Source organism: Delphinus delphis, chromosome 6 (assembly GCF_949987515.2).
Source record: "Delphinus delphis chromosome 6, mDelDel1.2, whole genome shotgun sequence".
NCBI classification, from domain to species: domain Eukaryota; kingdom Metazoa; phylum Chordata; class Mammalia; order Artiodactyla; family Delphinidae; genus Delphinus; species Delphinus delphis.
Window position 1 is genome coordinate 105,837,916 of NC_082688.1, and position 24,924 is coordinate 105,862,839.

The 24,924-nt window shown below is 41.6% G+C and overlaps 1 protein-coding gene and 1 long non-coding RNA gene across 5 annotated transcripts in view; one reads left to right on the forward strand and one right to left on the reverse strand.

Annotated features, from left to right (window-relative positions):
- Positions 1–381: 381 nt before the first annotated feature.
- LOC132427588 (uncharacterized) lies at positions 382–23,807 on the reverse strand. Of its 3 annotated transcripts, none has more exons than XR_011246525.1 (5): positions 23,675–23,807; positions 15,399–15,579; positions 8,800–8,904; positions 4,205–4,252; positions 382–2,209 (listed from the first exon to the last, which is right to left on the reverse strand). It is a non-coding gene; the product is annotated as an uncharacterized lncRNA (long non-coding RNA). The 3 variants fall into 3 exon arrangements; XR_009519937.1 differs by lacking the exon at positions 8,800–8,904 and adding an exon at positions 23,209–23,387 and having other exon boundaries at positions 23,675–23,700; XR_009519938.1 differs by lacking the exon at positions 8,800–8,904.
- The window catches only part of MSRA (methionine sulfoxide reductase A), a 369,470-nt gene continuing 367,926 nt past the window's right edge, over positions 23,381–24,924 (forward strand). The window contains exon 1 of one of the 2 annotated variants that reach the window (XM_060015254.1): positions 23,381–23,794. In XM_060015254.1, the coding sequence (XP_059871237.1) occupies positions 23,677–23,794 (118 nt within the window). In that variant the 5' untranslated portion in view covers positions 23,381–23,676. The remainder of the gene's footprint in view (positions 23,795–24,924) is intronic. The other variant, XM_060015253.1, reaches the window with a different exon arrangement.

Genomic DNA, 24,924 nt, shown 5'->3' on the forward strand with positions numbered 1-24,924 from the left:
AGGAGGAGTTAGTATGTTGCAAGGGTCTTATTGCTCATCCATGAACAACTCTCACCCTCCATCTCTCCTTTGGACTTGGGTTTCCATGAGTTCATAAGACACTAAATAAACTGGTGGAGATAGGAATAGCAGAATTCACAGAATCGTGAAGTTTCACAGTCATGGTCCTCTCTTTGTTCTCAAGTTGACATTGTTATGTTGTCTAATATCAACAGTTGTACATTGGGAATTTAGGCACAGGAATGTTTTCCAAGCAAATAGACCAAGAGAATTGCATTGTTTTTTAACTGTGATCAGCAGCCACTTTGGAAGAAGTTATTTGAGTTGTCCTATAAGGATAATGTATGTTTGCCATATGGCTGTTGCCTTTTAATTTAATAAATAAACAAAGAGTTAAACAGATAGCCCCGTTTCAAGTACAAGTTCTCCAACAATGGAGTCAGCACCAGACTATGTTTATTATATTCTTTGTGTCAGAATCATATTCATTAAGAATAAAGACTTCCCCAAATTCAGATGCTTCACATATAATTCTTTACCCTCATCTGAAAGTCAGCTATCCTGCTCCAGAAGAAAGTAGATTGATCTGACATCCTGGGCTCTTCAAAAAGCATCTTGGCTGCAGTCACACTGTGATTTTGTAAGTATTTCCATAAAGCAACAAAAATATAACTTATAAAATGAGTTGTTTCTTCATAAGAAAAGATGAACCCCTACATTTTTCTCTATTTTCTGTGATTTCTTAAAATACCATAATAGAAATACTTCAGTTCTTTAAGTATCACTCTGGCTTGCACTTTTGGACACATTTTAAGTGCAGCAAAGCTGTCGCAAAATAACAGTGAATGAACTTAATAGACCCACATACAGAAAATGCTGTAATTCACTGAGGCAGGAAAAGAAAAAAGAAGAAATGGAGAGACCTATCACTTTCATGGATAGGAAGACTGAAGATGTTTGTTTTCACCAGGTTATGACATAAAAATAAAAAGATTCCAATCAAAACCCCGAAGGATTTGGGGGAGCAATTGACAAACTTATTCAAAAATCTGACAACAAGAATGAATAGGGAGAAGAACCAAAATAATTTTGAAAAAGAATAATAAAAAAGGAATACTTACCTTATTAAATGTCAAAATATTTTATAGAAAGTACTTGGTCTCATGGAGAAATCTCTATTTTTTTGTTTATCTGACCATGCAGGGTTTAATAAAGACAATAATAAATGTTTGAGCAGAAATGTGGGGAAATAGGTATACATTGTTTTACTTTTGAACATTTCAATAAGGGAAAACTGAACAATAGCCTGTTCTGGTTGGGCTGAGGGTTTTTCCCACAAGGGTCAAATTCATTCCAATACTATCCTTGTGTGGACATCATCCTTTCCTTTAGGATGGTCTCTACTGATTGCCTGAAAGTGACATGGACCTTTTAATGTTAATAAAGGGGCTTAGTATCTTTCCATCAGTGCATTCCTTATAATGCAAAGATGTTCCGATTGGTTCCAAGAGCAGATGTATACTGAGAGCATTTAAATGATTGAAAAATAAGTGTATTGTTGATACCTAGATTAACAGACAGACTTGGTGAATCACAAGAGCTGCATCCACAAGTATCCTTCATAATTTCTGGCTACTCATTTTCATATTAACTGGAATGAGTTTCTTTTCAAATATATAAGATGGAAGATGAGAGGGGAAAATTGACTTATTGATAGAAGGGAAACAATCCTCCCGCCTCAAAGAATTAGGTAGCTTTTTAATTTAAAGTTCCAGTAGATGAATAAGGTTGATATTTCCCAGGAGTGACCTTGGTTGGAATTTCCCCTCAGTCTGAGGTAGCCAGGAAAAGACAGAGGTACATTTTTCATAGCTCCATACTGGCCACTCTCATCCCTCCTCACGTTCCGTCTCGTCGTGCTGGTCGGGTCCGGGGTTCAGTGCTCCGAACAAGGGTGAAGTTAAGAAGTGACAGCTTGCCCTGGCCAAGAGTGACTCAGCACTCTGACTTCTGGTGTAGGATATTAATGCAGCCGGACATACACTTGGTGGAAATATTTATTTTTAGAACTATCCATAACATCTTCCTGAATCCAGATCTTCACCTCGCTCTGGGTCTCCCACCAGTCACTGGACCCCAATGTCATTTCCAGGCGCTGTTCTGCAGAAAACGCTAGGCTGGCTTCCTCCTATTCAGCCTGCCAGGTGATCTGTACATAATCAGGTGTATGTAAGAATGCATATTTATTCATTTGACATTTACTTATCACACCTCTTCCGAGGTGGTTATCACAATATCTTGGCCAGGCTCTATCTCATTACCCCTGAGCAACAAAATATTATAGGAGCACTTTCTGCCTAGGAAGGTCTGAGAAGGTTCCTGAGAGGCTGTGAAGTTTGGGTAGAATGTGGAAAGGTAATAGGAATTTACAGATAGATACAAGGGCAAGATTATCCTTGGTCAGGGATAAGCTCTTCCTTTCCCATGGCACTGATGCTGATCGGTTCCACATTGATATCTCCAGCCCTGATGTCTCATCGTATTTCAGATCTGTACCTCCTGCTGCCTATGGGACATCAGTTCATAAGCCAGAAATCTGGGAATCATCCTAAATTCCTTTATATATCTAATCCCTTATATCCAAGTCACAAAGACCTGTTTATTCTACCTGTTAAAGATTTTCTCAAATCCATCCCCACTTCTCCACCTGTATTGCCACTAACTTCATCTGGAAACCATCATCATGTCTTGCCTGGAGTATATTAAATGCCACCTAACTGGCCTTCTAATTCTCATCGTGTGTCCTTTCAACCTGACAAAGTGAGGGAAAAGGCCCATCTCTTTTTTTTTTAACATCTTTATTGGGCTATAATTTCTTTACAGTGGTGTGTTAGTTTCTGCTTTATAACAAAGTGAATCAGTTATCCATATACATATGTTCCCATATCTCTTCCCTCTTGAGCATGTGCTGTGCCACCCTCGGGAGCCTGCGCTTGCTTACTGACCGAGCTGCAGCTTTCAACACTCTCTGTTCACAACGTCCTCTCTGGCCATCCCGAATTACCTGCAGATCCCCAAATATGACTTGTGTTTTAATACGTTGCACTGTGGCATAGGTCCCCATTAAACGAAATGGTCTTGGCCTGGTGATCTGAAAATTCCCATCCGCTCTTCCACATTGTCCCAACTTCACAACCTCTCAGGAACCTTCCAGGGCAGAATGTGCTCCAATAACACTTTTCTGTTTGAGACTAATGAGATGGAGCTAGAGGGGGCACGCTTGCACCCTGTAAAGCAGACTCTGTCTCCTCTTCGCTGTCCTACGGAAGGCTGGCAGTGGAGGTGGTCTTTGGCTAAGTTAAATGAGCACCTGAAAATTTATTTACCAACCCTGGGGTCCCCATGTCCCTACTGTGATCCACCTTGGGGCAACATGGCCTTAAGGGTCATGCATGACCCAAAGATATGAATATTGTTGGGTTTTGCCAAAGGTAGGAGACAAAGTTACATAACACACTTACAGCTGCATTATTTTGTTAATCATTATTTTGAGCTGATTCCAAAATGAACTTTGACTTTATTTTTTGGTATTTTGTGTATTCCGGGAGGGAACAGTGCCCATTTCCTGGTGTCCAGTGTGGGATAAAGGAGCCCAGGGAGGGTCTTCCTGTCTCCAACTCAGCACAGCTACTATAACACTTAGACTTTGTATTTGTTCCCATATCAGTTTGCCTGTATTCCCTGAGAATACGGGAATTGCATTGGTTTTTCTAGCCTATGAACACTGCCTGGCACATGGTGGGTGCTCAATAAACCTTGTCTTATTATACAACTCTAATAAAATAATATAGTTTCTCTTACTCCATCACCCATAGCCTTCATTACGTTGCTCTTGATATTAATGTGTCCCTGAGGTGAAAATCATGACAATTTCTCTTGGGTTTTTAACACTACACATTACTTAGGTATCATGTCATCATAACATCTCAGAAGAGACACAAGAAGAAAATAGTGCTCCCGTCTTTTGGGCCATTAGTTGATGTTGTAGTTACAAGTGAAAGCCACCAGATGGCTTAAGGAAATGAGTTTATTTCCAATTGAGATTTTAGCGGAGAAATCTAGGACCGAGAAGTAAAGCATGATTGGAGGGAGCTCAAAAGGCTCTCTGTAGTGAACCCCAAATAACCCACAAACCCTCACTTACCAGTGTCACCACCTGACTTCAGAAATGGGTTTGTAGAGGCTTTGCAACCTGCAGAATGAAAAACACCAAACTGTGTATCATCCTTCCAGCGTCTACATGCTTTAAGAATTACAGAATAGTTACTGAAATTTAATTCCACAAATATTTATTGAGTGCCTAAGTCCCAATTACACCTTCTGAGAGGCTTATTGAAGCATATGACACAGAAAGCACAGCTTACTCAAGATGGAAAATGTGCAGGAGACTAGAAGTAGAAATGGATGTCTTTTTCTCCTTGTGTACACTAGTGCTGCAGTTTCAAGGAGAAATGCTGGCAGAAAATAATTGTGACCTAGAAAAATTTTGCATATTATCTGTAGGCAGAATAGGTAAAAGACAAATGAAAACAAAGCAAAGCAAAACTTTAGATGACCATAGTATTTCTAACTCAAAGTGTAATTTATATGGTATTTGTATATGAGAACCAGAGTTGAAATTGTTAGAGTAGATTGAAACATTTTAATGAAGTAAGTTAAATATAAACCTATATATAAAAAGATCTGGGAGGATGTATACCAATGGTAGAATAAACCAAAGGAGATAAAAATCTAACTTAAGAGGTAACCCAGTATTTGCGATTAAAAGAAAAAAATTGAACTGGCTAAGATAGTTCACTTACCTTTTCTTTTTACCAATCTATAATTTATCTTTGCTGTAATCATTTTGTGTTAAATAAACTGTTTACTTTCTGATTAAAAAAGTGATACATGTACAGTCTAGAAAATTTAAAAATAGAAAAGTATAAAAGAAAAAATAAAAATTACCCACAGTCCGATTACAGAGAGAAAACCGCTGTTGGCATTTGGGTTACAGGCACACCTCGGAGATACTGCGGGTGGGGTTCAGACCACCCAACAAAGCAGATATCGCAATAAAATGAGTTGCATGAATGTTTTGGTTTCCCAGTGCATATAAAATTTACATTTACACAATATTGTAGTCTACTGAGTGTGCAATAGCATTATGTCTAAAAAAGCAGTGTATGTATCTTAATTAAAAATATAACTATACCCGAATAAAAAATAAAACACCCTGTACCCATTAAGTAGTCACTCCCCATTCTCCTCTACCCCCATCCCTGATCAACTGTAATCTGCTTTCTGTCTCTGTTTTCCCAAATCTATGGATTTGCCTTTTCTGGATATATTATATAAAAGAAATCGTGCAATAAAAAAGTATTGCAAAAAATTCTAAATATTATCTGAGCCTTTAGTGAATTGATATCTTTTTGCTGGTGGAAGGTCTTGTCTGGACGTTGATGCTGCTGACTGATCAGGGTGGTGGCTGCCAAAGGCTGCCTCCTATGGGACTAAAGGACATCTTGGAAGGTAGCTTAGCTTGATTCAACTTGTCTCTACAACACCCAAGAGGGTTTCCTAGTGGCCAGGGAGTCCTAGCAGCCACACATCGAGGACTGTACCTCCAGGCCAGGAGCTGGAGAGCATTTCCTGGCCACGGAGCTCCCACGCAAAATTCCATGCCGTGAAGATGCTCACTTGAGCATTTAATCGGAGTGTCTGAGTGACACTGCTCCCCAGTGGCTTCTATGCCAGTGGGCGTGAACCTGAGAAACCAGTAGAGAAACCTCAGGATAAACACAGTGCAGTCCACTTGAGGAAAGTGTGTCCCGTTTCCCCCTTCCTTCTTCCCAGTCTCCAATCCTAAAAGAACTTGATCCCAGAAAAAAAGGGAGAAGATAGAAGAATGAAAAGTGGATCCCTCACTGCCCTCATGTCTTTTGGGAGGGAAGCCGGGTTTGTTCTGGGCTGAGAGTGAGTGAGTATTAAGGAGATGTGAGTGAAGTCTCTAAGTATGAACCAAGTGGACTGAGGTTTTAATAACTGGAAATGAGCAGAAAGCTCAGGGAACCCTGCAGACATCAGACAGGGCTGGGAAGGAAGATTTGGGCTAATACATTATGAGGTAGTATATGTCTTCTCCTTTACACTTCAATTTTCTTCAAGGAACTGTATTACTTTTACCATTAGGAAGCAAAGAAAGTTAACCATGCTTATATGCCCCCTAAGTTCAGACTATTCAATCAATGAGTTATAAAGCAGTTTTATTATTTTTTTCTAAGTAAAAAAATACACTATAAAAGGATTGCAGAAGAAATTTAAATTGCCTATATTTTTGCCATCCAGAGATAACTACAGTTAACACCCTGGTGTATATTCATCCAGACTTTAAAAAAGCACTCTCAAAAAGGATAGAAAATAAAAGGTAGAGCAGCAGAGGTTTTTGAGTCATGAGTGAGTAATAGCAGAGTCATGAATGAGTAATAATTAAAAAGACAAACAAACCCAGGTTGTAAAAATGCACTTTAGAATCTATTAGGAGACAAGAAATGCTAATTTTGCTAAATTCTGGTGAGGGTCGGTATAAAGTTACGTTGGGTGGCACTACAGGTAGCTAACATTTTAAAATATGATAAACTAAATGGATTAAATAAAATTTGTCCCCAGCTTTTTAATTTTTTTTTTCCAGCCTTTTAATTTTAAGCATTAAATTCTCTGGGTTTCTTGAATGACAGTGGAACCGGAAAGTCAGCAATTTAGTCATGGGTCAGACAGGAAAGAAAAAACAAATTTTTTTTTTTAATATTTATTGGAGTATAGTTGATTTACAAAGTTGTGACAAATTCTTTATTTACGTGCACAAACACAGAACAAAACAAATTTGCAGTTATCACATGGTTACTGTAGGGCGTGTCTGAAAATGTTGCTGCAAGCAAGGAACAGAGAAGTAGAAATTAACTGAATAGTACCCATGACTAATTAAAGATTTATAAAATGCTAAAAAAAGTTCTCTTACACACACACACACACACACACACACACACACACACTTAAAAATAATAAAACTCTAAAATGACTGTATTTTGTTAAAGTAACATGTTGAAGAAAAAATATGTACTGTACCCTGGGTCAAAAGTGTCTCCAAGAAAGATAGGTTTAACTGACTGAATTATCTTCATACAAGTAGTTAACTGAATTATCGTTGATAACGAATAGTCAAATAAATAAGGTATTTGATAATTAAGCTTTAAAAGCCTATGTAAATCAGCTTTAAATTAGATAACACTACACCATTCACTATTTCTTCATTCAACATACACTTACTCTCTGTGTGGCTAGAAGTGTTGTTTTCTGGACTATGAACCAGACGGTCAAGTTTATCAAACCTGGACAACTTGGCAATATCCCCTTTAGATTCTGGATGAACTTGATGAACTACCCATCAATGGACAGGTCTGCCTAATGCCCTCTCAGCTTAAAAAGTTGGTGACTCAATGCATTTCGAGAAGTTGTAACTTCTCTCCCCTCCCCCTTCAACTTCACAGATGACAAAAACTAAGAGACATTATATAACTCGTCAAAGGCCACGGAACTAGTTAATCCAAAACTAGGATTATAATGCAGCACTCCTCTTTTGTACTCATTCACCTGGCTATTTATTCATTTAATCTTCAAATGTTTATTGTCTCTCCAATGGCAGTCCAGGCCTCAGGGCTCGTCATGTCCCATAACAAAGACAAATAATAATAATAGCTATTAGGCATTAGGCACTATATTAGGTACTTTCACTTGGATTATCTTGTTTAATGGTCATATAATCTTAGCAAGCACTTAGAGAAGAAAAGATAATGTTGATACATTACAGTATCCTTAAAAAACCTTCTGGAGGGTCAGGGTTGGGGGAGGTAAGTAGGCAGAGCACAGAGGATTTTTAGGGCAGTGAAAATACTGTGTGTGATATTATAGTTATATGTCATTATACATTTGTCCAAATCCATAGACTGTACAACACCAAGAGTGAACCCTAAGGTGAACTACGGACGTTGTGTGATTATGAGGTGCTAATGTAAAAATCCTTGGTAAATAAATGTACCATTGTGGAGAATGATGTTGATAATAGGGGAGTAGTCTATGCTTGTGTGGAAACAGAGGGTGTATGGGGAATCTCTGTACCTCTCAATTTTGTTGTAAACTTCAACTGCTCTTTAAAAAGTAAGTCTTACAAAAAACATCCCAAAGAGATATCCTGGCTATTCACAATAGCCAGGACACAGAAACAACCGATGTTTCCCCCAGTGGATGAATGGATAAAGAAGATAGGGCATATACACACAATGGAATGTTATCCAGCCTTTAAAAAGAGAGAAATCCTTTCATTCACTACAACACGGATGAGCCTGGAGGACAATATGCTAAGGTAAATAAGTCAGTCATAGAAAGACAAATACTGCACGATTCCATTTATATGAGGTACCTAAAACAGTCAAACTCATAGAAGCAGAGAACAGAATGCTGGTTTCCAGGGGTTGAGAGGTGGGGTAGTGAGGTGTTCAATGTGTGTAAACTTTCGGTTATGCAACAGGAATAAGTTCTAGAAATCTGTACAACATAACGCCTAGGGCTAAAGATGGTATTGTGCACTTAAAAATTTATTGAGGGTGTGTCTCATGTTGTGTTCTTACCACACAAAAACAAAACAAAATAAGACAAAACAAAGAGACATCAGAAATTTTTGGAGGTGATGGAAATGTCTGTTACCTTGATTGTGCTGCTGGTTTTACGGCTGTTTGCATGGGTCCAAACTCATCAAATTTATCCATTAAATACGTGCAGCTTTTGGATATCAACTATTCCATGGTAAAGCTGTTAAAACAAACAAGCAAACATACAAAAAAATTCTACCTGCATCCTTTGGGTGACTCTGATGTGTGTGTGTGTGTGTATGCATGCATGTGTGTGTGTGTGTGTATGAAGCGGTATAATTTATCTACTAACTGGGAACACTTAGATAACAAAATAAGAGATAAGTCCTATTTGCAATCAGGACCCATCAGACATCGAGGAGAAGTGGTAAGGAGGGACTTCTGGAGGGAATTACGCAGTTGGTTCAAGAGATGCTATGCTTGATTCATGCATTCATTCAGCCAACATTGGCTGAATGCTGACTGTGACCTTGACAGGTACTAGGATACAACAAAAAGCAAAAAATGGACACAATCGCTGCCTTCCTAGAGCTCGCAGCCCTAGTGGAGGAGGACAATTTTCCAACAGTCACCCAAATAACCGTGTATAATAATCATAGCTAATATTTACTCAGGTCTTCTTATGTGTCAGACATGATTTCAGCCACTTTTCCTGTATTAACTTATTTAATCATCACAAAGAAAAAACAAAAACAAAATTTAAAAAACCTGTGAGTTAGGTACTACTATTATTATCCCCAATTATATTTAAATTATATGGAGGAAAGATTTGTGGTGATGTGAGATCATTCCTTGGGGAAACTAACCTGGCCTGTGGGTCGACCCCAGGAAGACTGAGAAAAGATTGTCAAAGGCTGCCCTACCTTGTGTCCAAGGTGGGCAGGGTACTCATCAAGAGGTAGGAAAGTGCTGGGAGTGTATTGGTTTGGGACATTGGTGAATTGTTGGCAGAAGGCGAGAGTGAAAATGAACATTTATTAAGTACTTACTACTTCTTATACGCCGAAGTCTGTGCAGTACTGAACCCTGTCCCTGAATTGTTCTCTGACTCAACTTGAGGGTTCTGATCCTTAAAGGCCGGGGGTGGGGTGGGGGGGGATGGCGACGGTTCAGAGATGAAGTGCATCAGGTTACCCATACGGGAATCTAATTAAAACGAGGTGACCCCTGAGCCCTGGGGAGTGGCAGCTGCATAGGGTTGGCAGTGTCAGATGCCCTGATGGTGGCAGCAGGAGAGTGGCATCTGTGGTGGCAGAAGGGGGCACACCGGTGGCTGCTGAGGTGAACTCACAAATCACCTGGGACCCTGCCAGGGAAAAAGCTCAAAGTTACTGCTTAGTGGATGCTCTCAAAGGCCATCACGGTTTGGGGAAGTGTGAGTTACACACCTGAAGGTTCCCTGCTTATTCTCTTACAGCATCTTTGACGCTTTCTGGTTTCCAAGCATTCAGATTGTTACTGCCTGTGCTGTCTGCTCAGCATTGATGCCACTCAAAAGTTTACGATTCCCCCATGGGAATCATTTCCATCTTCAAACATTGAGCTGTTGCTTCACGTGCTTCACCCGTTCTGCAGCTTTTGATCCTTTTCAAGATGTGCTTGGTGTAGGAAGATGAACTACTGAAAATTAGGGCTTAATTTAATTTGACATACAACAAACACACGCGGATTAATGTTTTTAAAGATCCAGTTATAATTCCTAAGAATGATGGATTATTACAAAGAGAAGTTTTGAATTATCTCGATTCCAGAATCCAGATTTTGAGGGTCCAACGAATTCAGATGCCATTGGATACACCGTATTTCCTGCTCTCTGCATGATTTCTGGTATGTTCCAAACCTCTTTAGATTCAGCACTGATAGCTGTAGACAAATTAACACTGAGCTTAGTTTTAGTTTGGGATTCAGTGTGCTACCCGAAGTGGGTGAAAGCAGTTGAAAATGTTAGATTTCAAACACAAGAGGCGTGTTTATGGAGGGCTAGGACAATGGGTGTACGTATTGGCCAGAACAGTGGTGCTCCAAGTTTGGTGCCTGGACCAACAGTGTCAGCATTCCCTGAGAATTTATTAAAAATGCTAAGTCTCAGGCCTCTCCCAAACTACTGAGCCCGACATTCGGGGTGGGGACAGCAGGCTGTGTTTTAACAAGCCCTCCAGGTGATTCTGGTATATGTTGAAGTTTGAGAACCGCTAAGCTATTCAAAACCGTAGCAGCTTAAATAAAATCAAAGTTCATTTCTCGCTCATGTACTAGCCTATGAATAAGCCATCTAGGGGTGAAATGGCAGCTTCATGATGCCGGGGACCTAGGGTCACTCCACCTGGTCACTCTATTACTCTCACAATGCGCCATCCATCACTTGGTTTGCAGTGGTTACTCCAGGCTGCCTCTCACACCTGCGTTCCAGCTAGCAGGAGAAGGGTCAGAAGGAGAGCGTGGCCTGGGGATTATCACTTACTGTGGCTGTGACTTTTGTGGCTTGAGGTGCGACAGCAAAACTAGCAGGACTTTCTTTTTCCTTCTTCACAATTTTACGGGCAGATTCGTTCTTACCGAAGATCTTTGCAACCTCAGCATACGAGTTTTTTCCTTTCTTTGTTAAGTCGAGAACTTTCACCTTTTCACTTAAAGGAAGTACTTTATGGCTTCTCTTTGGCATATGTGAATTGCCAACATCACTAGTCTTGCCCTTTGGGGCCATTATTAAGTAAAATAAGGGTTACTTGAACTCAAGCACTGAGATACCTTGACAGTTGATCTAATAACGGAGTCGGCTACTAAGTAACTAACGGATGGGATACGCTGGACAAAGTGATGATACACATCCCTGGGGGATGGAGAGGGATGGCGAAAGAGTTCATCGTGCTACTCAGTACAGCACAAAATTTAAAATGTATGAATTGTTTATTTCTGGAATTTTCCATTTAATATTTTCAGAGCGCAATTGACTTCAGGAAATTGAAACCTTGGAAAGTGAAACTGTGAATAAGGGGGGACGACCATATTGTTATTAATGTTATTACTATTTTTCCTCTTAAAACTCAGTAAAATAATCTCTGCAGTAAATTAGCATACCTAAGACAGGTCTGAATCTTCTATAGATAGACCATAAATAAGGCCATGTGGTTTTAACTCCGCCAGTGTAAAGGGGCGTATTAAGCTCTCTATTATTCATTTATAAGGGTGTCTCTGCCTACTTAAGTGGATTTTTATAAAAAGACCAAAAAAGCCTTATTTCAGTTTGAGTCCACCGGGACGTCCCTGCAGTTATTCATGGTTTGATAAAGAATGGAGACAGAGCTGATATGCCTCTTGGAGGGGACAAAGCCTCACCCTTTGCATCATTTGTCCTTGAGTTCATTTTCCACACCTGTGACAGCTCTTTTTTCAGTCCTGGAGCATGGCCCCCCATATCCACGACCTGCAACCCTAGAGGTTGAGGATCTGTTGTCCTTCTCGAAAAGCCCCTCAGCCCTTTGTGTCCAGGGCTCTGCTGTGGAGTAGAGTGAGCACCCCTGGTCTGCCATTTGGTGCCGGGGCTGGGATGTCTCCCTACTGCACTGAGGCCCTTGGAGTCCCTGAAAGGCTGGACTCTTCTGCATGCACCACCCGGTTGGTGTCTTGCATATGGTGTGAGTTCAGTGGTATTTACTAAACAAGGGAGGGTTTCAGCAGAATCTGCATGTAGGGGCATTGCAGAAAGCACATTTAAAGCAATACATCAAAAAAAAAATCATTTAACATATGTAACTGAGAAGCAGGTATGTTCTCAATAACTTGGCTAAATGTCATACCCCTACCTTATATAACAAGTCATTTCCCAATTCCTACTACCTGAAAATGTCTTCATATATTATCTGAATTTTCAGAGAGTATGTTTTTCTTCCTTAGTGTTTTTTTTTAGTAACCCTGACACATAGTTTTATGAAAGAAAATTAATTAGCAAAATAACTTGGCACTGAAGTTTCTAAGTTTATTAAAGTTTTCAGTATGTAATTAGGCTCATTTTATCAGTGATGTATACAATTTACTATTAGGATGGAGCTTAGAAATTGAGGGGTGGCACAATCTGATAAATTCTCTGGAGAGACACCTTTGCTTGCCCTCCTCTTTGTTGAGCACTAGTCTCTAAATCCTCAGATTCTTCCCCAGTCCGTGAGGATGTTTCTAAGACCCCCATCCCCACGTGCATCCGAGGGTGGGGGGAGGGAAGAGGATGCGTGGCCTGCTCTCTCATGCCTTAAATCATGTCTTTCACTCTTTATAGTCTACCTGGGGAGAGGCAGCTTGGAATAATGTGTGGTTAGGAAAGCGGAGAGGGGAGGACAAGATGGAGCCCACGGGAAAAAGAGCAAAACTACTTATTAGGGGCTGATCTTTATGCAACGGGGGTGGTAACGGCTGGGGGGAGGATGGGAACGTCTACTGATGGAGTGACTGCTCTGTGTCAGGAGCTATCACACACATTACCTCAGTGGTGCTTGGATTTCAAGGGTCAGCAGGATTGGACCAAATATTTTGGTTTTCCACGTTCGATAATGCCAGATGAGGGCCTTAGAGAAACAACTACCATCTCATCACCACCATATGAATATGAGAAGGAAGGACATTTCGACACCAGAGAAGTCAGAATATATTATTGTGGAATAAAAGATAGCTTTTCAAATTGAATATATGTTGCTTATGAAAAACTTAAGACACTATCTTTTTTGTATTTTGCCATTTAGTATTAGATTGGTACCGTACAAGGTTTCATTTGTGTACATGATATCCCAGGAAGCAGGTAGCATCCCTACTCCTAGGCAGGGCAGCTACCCCTCTGCATGCTTTGATAAACCCCATGTAATGAGGCCAAAATTTAAACAATGACTCAGATGTACAGAAAATGTTAACTGCCCTGTTTTCTATAACTGATCTCATCTTGCTCTTGTCGTTTCTAATGATGGAGGAAAACACTTGATCTTGACAAATCAGAGTGTCTTCTTGGCGTCTTTCAGTTTTAAATAGCCTATTTGGGTAACTGGTCAGTCTTTCGGGATTCTCTCTAGGGCCTTCCCTACTCCTTTCAAGGTGCTATCTGTAACTGGAAGAGCTGCGTGTGCTCCTGGTCTTGCGGTCTCCCACTGAGGTGTCTCTCAGCCTTGGCACCTGTCCTGAGCATGTGCATTGGTGTAGCTTGGACTCCGGGCCACCTGGCTCTGGCTCAGCTGAGACACAGTTCTTCCTGTCCATCCTTCGGGCGTTAGGCTGGCTCCTGCGCCCAATAACTGAGGACCTTGCTGTTGCACCTGGTCACACGTTGCAGCACTTGGGTCTCCTTACTCTAACTCCAGGCTTTATCAGGGTCATGGGTTCTCTCTGTCCTTCCACACCCCCGCCCCTCATGGGAGACCTGGCAATGCCCTCCTTCTTTCCCCACACCCAACACAATTGTGCAGGATCCTGTGAGGCTGCCCTCTGGTCTGCCAGCCTTGGCCCTGCCCTCAGTCACTGCTCCTCTGCACACACACAGCATTGCATGCCTTGCTGAATGCAAGAGCCTTCGAGAATTTATAGGCTCCTTAGACCATGGCTTTCAAACTTCTTTTGACCAGGAGCTACACTAAGAAATATATTTTAAGTTTAGACACGGTGTATGTACAACACACACGTGTATGTAAGAGAAATAAAAAATTCCCCCAATTATGTAGATCCTTCCTACTTGTGGATGCACTCTGATATTTCTAATCTAGTCTAAGTCATTAAAAACCACATTGTTCGGGCTTCCCTAGTGGCGCAGTGGTTGAGAGTCCGCCTGCCAATGCAGGGGACACGGGTTCGTGCCCCGGTCTGGGAAGACCCCACGTGCCGCGGAGCGGCTGGGCCCGTGAGCCATGGCCGCTGAGCCTGCGCGTCCGGAGCCTGTGCTCCGCAACGGGAGAGGCCACAACAGTGAGAGGCCCGCGTACCGCAGGGAAAAAAAAAAAAACAACAAACACATTGTTCCAGTCTACTACAGTGAGAGATATATATATATATATATATATATATATATATATATTTTTTTTTTTTTTTTTTTTTTTCCCCAGGGCTCCCTGCATTGGGAGCGTGGAGTCCCAGCCACTGGACCACCAGGGAAGTCCCAAGACTGTTTTCTTCATGCCCCGATGGCTCACTGTCCTAGGATATGCCCCAGGAAGTGAAGCACTGGCTCCCAAATCTTCAGATTCTTCCCCAGTCCATTTGGAGGTTTCTAAGAGTCCATCCCCAAATTCATCCCAGGGTGGGAGAATAAGATAAAGACGTTTGATCTTCTTTCTCATCTCTTAAGTCATGGCCTTTACCCTTTCTAGTCTAGGGTTTATTTTAAGGCCAGTCCTCTCGCTTTGGTTCTTATTATGTAAAATCAGTTGTGGGAGTTCCAAGAAAATCCTTTCAATTCTGATAAGCCCTGTTTTCAAGAATATGGTCTCCTTATATCACCATGAATTTTAAAAACACTTTAAAAGAAACAACAAGTAGTTTTTTGTCTAGTGGTTTCTGTGGGTCAGGAATTTGGAGGCAGATTAGCTGGGTGGCTCTGGCTCAGAGCCTCTTATAAGGTTGCAGACAAGATAACACCTGAAAGCTTTATTGGGTCTGGAGAATCTGCTTCTAAGACTGCTTACTCACCTGGCCGTTGGCAGGAGACCTCCTTTCCTCACCATGTGGGCTTCTCCATTGGGCTGATTGAGAATCTTCATGATGTGACAGCTTGCTTCCCCCGGAGGGAGTGATCCAAAAGTGAGCAAGAAGGAAGCTGCCTTGCCTTCTATGGCTTAGTCTCAGAGGTCACGCACCATCACTTCTTATTCTATAGAAACAAACATTAAGTCCAATGAAAATGTCAGGGGAGGGAAACTGGACCTTTAAAAGAATTTGTGGGAGGGCGGAGTCAAGATGGCGGTGTGGGAAGACACCAGGTAGCATCTCCCGGCAACTAGGGCGCCTGCCGGCTGCTGATGGGGGACCCTGACGCCCAAGGAGACGGGAGGAACCCCCAAGTGAATTGGTAGGATATGGGGGGACAGAGGGGAGAGGAGAAGTGGAGGCCAGACAGGATCGGCACCCCTGACGCGGGGAGATCAGGAGAGGCAGGCAGGAGGGGCCGTCTGGAAGGAGCAGGAGAGGAGCGGAGGGCAAGTGCCCCGCCCACTGGAGCCCAGGAAGCCTACTGGGCTCCCAGGTGAGGTCCCCTGCCCTCTGAGCACAGGAGTGGGGGGCACGCCTGGGGCTCTTCTGTCCCTTGAGCCTAAGCCCCACAGCCCCCCAGCCCCCAGGGCCTTTTCCAGCCCTGTGGGTCCTGAGCATTGGCTCCGCCCACTGCCCAAACCTCGCCCATGCTTAGGCCCCGCCCTCCAGCCGAGGCCTTTTCCCCGTTTTTTTCTTTTTTTTTCTTTCTCTTTCCCCTCCTCCTCTTTTTTACTGTGGTGGTACTCTTGTACCTTCCGGTTGTTGATTCATCTCTATTTTAATTTTTATGTTCTTTCTAACATATCTGTTAGTTTCCTAGTCTAATTTTATTTTTTACTTCATTATCGTTCTCTCTTTTTTTTCTGCCACCCCATGTGGCTTGTAGGATCTTGGTTCACAAGCTGGGGGTCGGGCCGAAGCTCCCGCGGTGGGAGCTCCGTGTTGGAACCACTGGACTAACAGAGAACCTCAGACCCCAGGGAATATTCATCGGAGTGAGGTCTCATGGAGATCCTCATCTCAGCACCAAGACCCAGATCTAGCCAACAGCCTACAAACTCCAGTGTTGGAAGCTTCAGGCCAAACAACCAGTAAGACAGGAACACAATCCCACTCATTTAAAAAAAAAAAAAAAAAGAGACGGCAAAATAATATGTCACAGATGAAGGAGAAAGGTAAAAAGCTACAAGACCAAATAAATGAAGAGGAAATGGGCAATCTACATGAAAAAGAATTCGGAGTAATGAGAGTAAAGATGATCTGGAATCTCGGAAACAGAATGGAAGCACTGATTGAGAAAATACAAGAAATGTGTAACAAAGATCTAGAACTAAAGAACAAACAAACAGAGATGAACAACACAATAACTGAAATGAAAAATACTCTAGAAGGAATCAATAACAGAATAACTGAAGCAGAAGAACGAATAAGTGAGCTGGAAGACAAAACGGTGGAAATAACTGCCAAGGAGCAGGATAAAGAAAAAAGAATGAAAAGAATTGAAGACAATCTCAGAGACCTCTGGGGCAATACTAAATGCACCAAACATTCAAATTATTGGGGTTCCAGAAGAAGAAGAGAAAAAGAAAGGGTCTGAGAAAATATTTGAAGAGATTACAGTTGAAAACTTCCCTAACATGGGAAAGGAAATAGTCACCCAAGTCCAGGAAGCACAGAGAGTCCCATACAGGATACACCCTAGGGAAAACCACACCAAGACACATGTTAATCAAACTAACAAAAATTAAATTCAAAGAAAAAATATTAAAAGCAGCAAGAGAAAAACAAAAAATAACATATAAAGGAATCCCCATAAGGTTATCAGCTGATTTTTCAGCAGAAACTCTGCACGCCAGAAGGGAGTGGCAGGATATACTTAAAGTGACGAAAGGGAAAAACCTACAACCAAGATTACTCTACCCAGCAAGGATCTCATTCAGATTCGACAAAGAAATCAAAAGCTTTTCAGACAAGCAAAAGCTAAGAGAATTCAGCACCACCAAACCAGCTTTACAACAAATGCTAAAGAAACTTCTCTAGGCGGGAAACACAAGGGAAGAAAAAGACCTACAATAACAAACCCAAAATAATTAAGAAAATGGGAATAGGAACATACATATCAATAATTACCTTAAATGTAAATGGACTAAATGCTCCCACCAAAAGACACAGATTGGCTGAATGGATACAAAAACAAGACCCATATATTTGCTGTCTACAAGAGACCCACTTCAGACCTAGGGACACATAAAGACTGAAGGGGAAGAGATGGAAAAAGATGTTCCATGCAAGTGGTAATCAAAAGAAAGCTGGAGTAGCAATACTCCTATCTGATAAAATAGACTTTAAAATAAAGTCTATTATAAGAGACAAAAAAGGACACTACATAATGATCAAAGGATCAATCCAAGAAGAATATATAACAATTATGTTTATGCACCCAATACATAAGGCAAATGCTAACAACCATGAAAGGAGAAATCGACAGTAACACGATAATAGTAGGGGACTTTAAGACGCCACTTACACCAATGGACAGATCATCCAAACAGAAAATAAATAAGGAAACACAGCTTTAAATGACACAATAGGCCAGACAGATTTAATTGATATTTACAGAACATTCCACCCAAAAGTGCAGAATACACTTTCTTCTCAAGTGCACAGGGAACATTCTCCAGGATAGATCACATCTTGGGTCACATCTTGGATCACATCTTCAACACCCACTTATGATCAACCTCGGAAAATTTAAGAAAATTGATATCGTATCAAGCATCTTTTCTGACCACAATGCTATGAGATTGGAAATCAATTACAGGAAAAAAATGTAAAAAACACAAATACATGGAGGCTAAACAGTGCACTATTAAATAACCAAGAGATCACTGAAGAAGTCAAAGAAGAAGTAAAAAAATACATAGAAACAAATGACAATGAAAACAGGACGACCCAAAACCTATGGGATGCAGCAAAAGCAGTTCTGAGAGGGAAGTTTATAGCAATTCAATCTCACCTCAAGAAACAAGAAAAATCTAAAATAAGCAATCTAACCCTACACTTTAAAAAACTAGAGAAAGAAGAACAAAGAAAACCCAAAGTCAGTAGAAGGAAAGAAATCATAAAAATCAGAGCAGAAATAAATAGAAACAAAGAAAACAATAGCAAGGCTCAATAAAGCTAAAAGCTGGTTCTTTGAGAAGATAAACAAAATTGATAAACCCTTAGCCAGACTCATCAAGAAAAAAAGGGACAGGATGCAAATCAATAAAATTAGAAATGAAAAATCACAACTGACACTGCAGAAATACAAAGGATTATAAGAGACTACTACAAACAACTATATGCCAATAAAATGGACAACCATAAAGAAATGGACAAATTCTTGGAAAGGTATAATTTTCCAAGACTGAACCAGGGAGAATTAGAAAATATAAACAGACCTACTATCACAAGTAATGAAATTGAAACCATAATTAAAAATCTTCCAACAAACAAAAGTCCAGGATCAGATGGCTTCACAGGTGAATTCTATCAATCATTTACAGAAGAGCTAACACCGATCCTTCTCAAACTCTTCCAAAATATTGCAGAGGGAGAAACACGCCCAAATTCATTCTACAAAGCTACCATCACCCAGATACCAAAACCAGAAAAAGATATCACAAAAAAAGAAAATTATAGACCAATATCACTGATGAACATAGATGCAAAAATCCTGAACAAAATACTAGCAAACAGAATCCAACAACACATTAAAGGGATCATACACCATGATCAAGTGGGATTTATCCCAGGTACACAAGGATTCTTCAATATACGCAAGTCAATGTGATACACCATATTAACAAATTAAGGAATAAAAACCGTATGATCATCTCAATAGATGCAGAAAAAGCTTTTAACAAAATTCCACATCCACTTATGATAAAAAATCTCCAGAAAATGGGCATAGAGGGAAACTACCTCAACATAATAAAGGCCATATATGACAAACCCACAGCAAGCATCATACTCAATCCCACTATTGGGCATATACCCTGAGAAAACCATAATTCAAAAAGACACATATACCACAATGTTCATTGCAGCACTATTTACAATAGCTAGGACATGGAAGCAACCTAAGTGTCCATCGACAGATGAATGGATAAAGAAGATGTGGCACAGATATACAATGGACTATTACTCAGCCATAAAAAGAAACAAAATTGAACTATTTGTAGTGAGGTGGATGGACCTAGAGTCTGTCATACAGAGTGAAGTAAGTCAGAAAGTGAAAAACAAATACTATATGCTAACACATATATATGGAATCTAAAAAAAAAAAAAAGGTTATGGTGAACCTAGTGGCAGGACTGGAATAAAGATGCAGACGTAGAGAATGGACTTGAGGACACGGGGAGGGGGAAGGGTAAGCTGGGACGACATGAGAGAGGGGCATGGACATATATATACTACCAAATGTAAAATACATAGCTAGTGGGAAGCAGCTGCATAGCACAGGGAGATCAGCTCGGTGCTTTGTGAAAACCTAGAGGGGTGGGATAGGGAGGGTGGGAGGGAGGCTCAAGAGGGAGGGGATATGGGGACATATGTATGCATAGGGCTGATTCACTTTGGTGTACAGCAGAAACTAACACAGTATTGTGAAGCAATTATACTCCAACAAAGATCTATAAAAGAAAAAAACAATTTGTGGACGTATTTTAAACCTCCATAATAATTAGTATATCTTTTCAGATAACTAACAACGCAAGGTAGTACAGACTAGGTGCTACCTGAGTGATGCAAGTGGTGAGTGCTATGGGGCAACCTAGGCTCAATGAATAACCGTGTTTTCTTGTGCAATCAGGGAAGGTTGCACAGAGAAGATGAGTCTTGAATTGAATGAAGAGTAAGGTCGGAAAACCAGAGAGAATCAGGCAGGCATTCCAGTTGGTATAGACTGAGTGAATCAAGTGGGAGGGAGGTTCTCACCTTAGATGTCAAAGTCCCCAGACTACTTACTCCATGTTACCTCCTCTATTTTCCCATCCACCACCATCCACACTCCCGACCTCCACCATCTAGGCAGTCTTGGAAGTTTCCCTTTTGCAACATTTGATTAGACTGTGGACCAGTGACTACTCTTCCCCCCCCGCCACCGCATTCTTTTTCCAAATTGATTTTAATATCCTGCTTCATCATTGTACACCAGGTGTGTGGGGGAGAGAGTGCGAGGAGGGAAGAGACACCTCACTTTTTTAGTTTATCGGTCACTGGATCATGTGCTTGGAACTTTAAAATAGGGTGTGTCCTATATGTTAGAAGAAGGGGATATATTCATATATATATATATATATATATATGCACACACATATATACACATATACATATACATATATACACACATACGGATATCTCGATGGCCAGCGGAATGGACTGTAAGCGTTGTCCACCAAAGTACATTCTTACCTTCTTCCTTTGTTACTAGAACTGCCTAGTGTTAGCTGGATCTGTGGTTGCCCAGCTAGAGAACTCTACCTCCCACCTTCCCAACAGTTAGATGCGGCTGTGTGTCTAACCACGTCAATGGAATGAGGAGAAATGACATGTGCTACCTCTGGGACACACTCCTAGGAGTACTGAGATGTTCACCCCTTTCCTTTCTGCCTTTTTGCTGGGCTCAGATACAGATGTGCTGCCAGATTCTGGGATGGTGGTTACGTATGTGGATAGCAGTGCTGCCCTCCTAGTCCTGGACCAGTACATGAGAGAAAAAACCAAAACAAAAACTATCTTGTTTCAAATATAATACCTTTGGGTTACAGCAACCTAAGCTGTATTCCAACGAAAAGCTAGGCCTAGTTTTGGAAAAGAGTATTAAATATTCCTTTCTCCAAGGGGCAAGGCAGAGCCATTCCTGAACACACGGAAAAGAAACTTTTGCTATTCTAAGTCAACGTTTTGACCCAACTTAACCAAATACATAATCACTGTACACTTAATTTGAGCCAATATAGTGTGAGATATTACGGAAGAAAAGACACGGTCCTGCTCAGTGCTCTATTTCTGGATCATTACATAATAGAAGAAATAAACTTCTATTTTGTTTAAACTGATGTATTTTGGGTATTTGTTATACCAAAGAGGAGGCTTAGACTGCATCCTAAAGAACATACATTGTTAGAATTTGTTGGAAAACCAGAGCATAATCACAAAAATAACACTTCAAAGCAGTGCGTGCCCAATGGGGAATATGGACAAAAAAAGACTCTCTCAGTGTGGAGAAGCTCAGAAGGGTTTAGGAGATTCTGAAGAAATCGAAAACTTAGTGATGAAAATGGCATCATTGAAGGCAGGAATATTAATTCTCTCCTAAACCAACCAACCAGCCAACCAAGCAACCAACCTCAGTGTAACTTTTCTCTCAACTATTCTGGTAAATGAGATAAGAAACCCCTGTTTTATGAAAAACGGTATTTTTTTCTTTTAAAAATTAAAAAAAATTATAATAAAAGTATCACAGCCAGGGGAATACTTGAGAACACTGTAACAATATGTACCATTTCAAACCAGAAGTTTAAAGAAAGTGAAAACCAGTCAACCATTACCATGAACAACAAAACTGCAAACAGTTTTTCAATTTTTTTCTAGTCTTTCTTCAGTGGGTGTGCAAGGGGAGGTGTATGCATTATACGTGTACTACGTACTACACGTATACATACTGTAGCTTTGTTGAGGTTTCTTAACATTACGTAAGTACTTCTCCTTGACATGAAAAATTCTTCGGTTTTGTGTGTGTGTGTGTGTGTGTGTGTATGTGTGTGTCACATGGGATCTTAGTTCCTGGACCAGGGATGGAACTGGCGCCTACTGCAGTGGAAGCACGGGGTCTTAACCACTGGACTGCTGGGGAAGTCCCCAAATTCTTCAGTTCTTAATTTCATACAATCAACCACAAAACACAGAAAAAGAAAACACAGACTATTTCCTTTGACAGAAGAATGATCTTACGACCTAGAAGGGACACCTTGTAAAGCTTTCAGGAAAGGCCTGTAGAACCTACTTCATATAATCTCCTGGCAAAACCAAATAAATCGGAAGTAAAAACCGAGGCACACTACACAGACAGAGCCCATATTACAAAACAAACACTTTGACCGAGTTTTAATGTTACCTGTCTGGCCATATTCTACAATACAGTAGGTCTAATCCTCCTGTCCTCAGGTTACAGTCCAGACCACATGAACACAAAGAGGTAACTAAACAAGATAGAGAGGTAACTAAATCCACTGGGGAGGTTGGCTCAAAGCCTTCTCACTTCTCTGGGTGCTAATCTGAAGTTCCTTCCTTCATGAGACTATCCGCCCACTTTGGCAGAACATTCGTGTAAAACCAAAATTTCACATATGCAACTCCCAAGTCACCCATCTGCCTCCACCCACCTTATTTTTGGGGTTGAAAATCTGTCACAGGAGCAAATGTTACGTCCCATGATTTGAGAGCCAAGAATGATCCAATAGAACGCTTAAGTTCACCCGAACTGCGTTAATGGGGTATCAGTGCCTTGTTCCTATTTTTCCCCCTTGTGTTTATCAGTATATTATTTCTATGTGTGTGCATATAAATATGTCTATAAAACATTATATTGAATTATCTTTCCTATTCTTAACTTTTTGAAAATTGTGCTTAGTTTTCACTTCGGATAATCATCTTTTTGATAATTTATCATCATAATGGCTCCAGTGGAAACAGATATAGTTACCAGTTTGTAAGGTAGGTAGTCGTACAGCTTACTGGGCACACCGAGCAATTGTTAAGGAGGTTGTGAAATGCGAACGAACTTCAAAGTCAAAAGCCGGGCATTATTTTTTTGGCCCCTGCCGCTTCACGTACTTTGTACCGCCATTACTACACTTTGTCTTCCGCCCGGGAACTTTGCACCTAAGGGAAGCAAGGAAAACTCGCAGGTGCTTCCCCGGACCCGGCCCCACGCCAGGGCGAGAACACGCCCTCGGTCCCGGCCCTCCCGGCACGAGGCTGAGGTAATCACTCGATTCCGGGGCGGGGGCAGCACAGCCCGCCGCGTACGTGCCCCCGCTGACCCGCCCGCCCGCCGGCCGGCCAGTGCACCCAGCTCCCGCCGCCCCGCGCCGGCCGCCCACTCCGCAGCGGCGCCTCGGCTCCCGACCGCGCCGGTCCGCCCGGCGGCCCCTAGGCAAGCCACCCACCCATGCTCGCCGCCAGCAGGACGGCCCACCAGCTCTTCCAGAGAATGGGTAACTCCGCCTCCAACATCGTCAGCCCACAGGCGGCCCTACCGGGCCGGAAGGAGGCGATCGCCGTAGCGGGTAAGGACGCGGGCACGCACAGAGGGCGCGGTCGTCGCCGCTACGCACGCGCATCTTCTGGACGCCAGAAGGGAGCCGGGGGCCAGCCTCGGGAGGGTCGGCAGCCGGCGTTCTGCGCAGGCGCGGAGGGCGCTGGCAGGGGAGGGGGCCAGGGGTAGCTATTCTTTCTTTGTTTGGGCTCTCACCAGCTAAAACAACGCGAAACGCGTTGACTGGACCTACTACGGTGGTATAATTCACCTACAGTGCAAATACCCCGGCGGCTTCAAACTTCGGGCGGGAAAAGCACTGACCCAATTTTCGCCCTTTCCCACGGTGTGCATCCCCTTTCCTTTTGGCACCGGCAGCTGGGATGCAGGCCACTTGCAGCGGTGCTGCGGCGTTGTGTTGTCACTGGAAGCAATGGAATGTTACAGAGCGATGAATACTGCAGTTTTGAAATTGTTTCTCACTTCACTGTTCTGGTTGTAGGAATTATCCTCAGGCTACCATTATCCTCCAGAACTGCCCGGTTTCCTCCAGTTGGCAGGAGCTGCCCCTGGCCCTGTGCTCCCGGGTTTGCCTGTGTGTGTCAGCCATGCAGAAGAGCTGTGCTTCCCAAACTTAAAAATAATTTTCCAATCTCATACCAATACTTCTGGAGAGTATAATAAAATATATATAAAATATAATGAAAGTGAAATGCTAGAAAAATGAAATAAAATGAATAAAAATGAAAAAATATAATAAAAATGAAATGCTAGAAACTGCTCTAAAAGTTTCGAAAGCTTAACTTTAATTTCTGTCTCAGCCCTATAGAAGGTCGCAGATAGCACGTGTCCACCAACCTGAGGACCATACTTTTTGAGAAGAATTACCTTGGTGCATTGCTTCTCAAAGTGTAGTCCCAATGATATCTTTTAAATACGCCCTTCCGGTGATAGTAATGCACTTGGTAGTTTGTAAACGGGTGCCTTAGAGGTGTTGGAGGATTAAGCGGTGACTAATCTTTTACGTATGGCTCGATGCCAAGATAAATCCTGCATTTACAGTTTTCTAGGGATTCTTCCATCTTTCTTTAACTTAAAGAATTGTTGAGTATATATAGGAGGAGGTCGTTCTGAGGGTCTGTGTATCATACACAATACTCA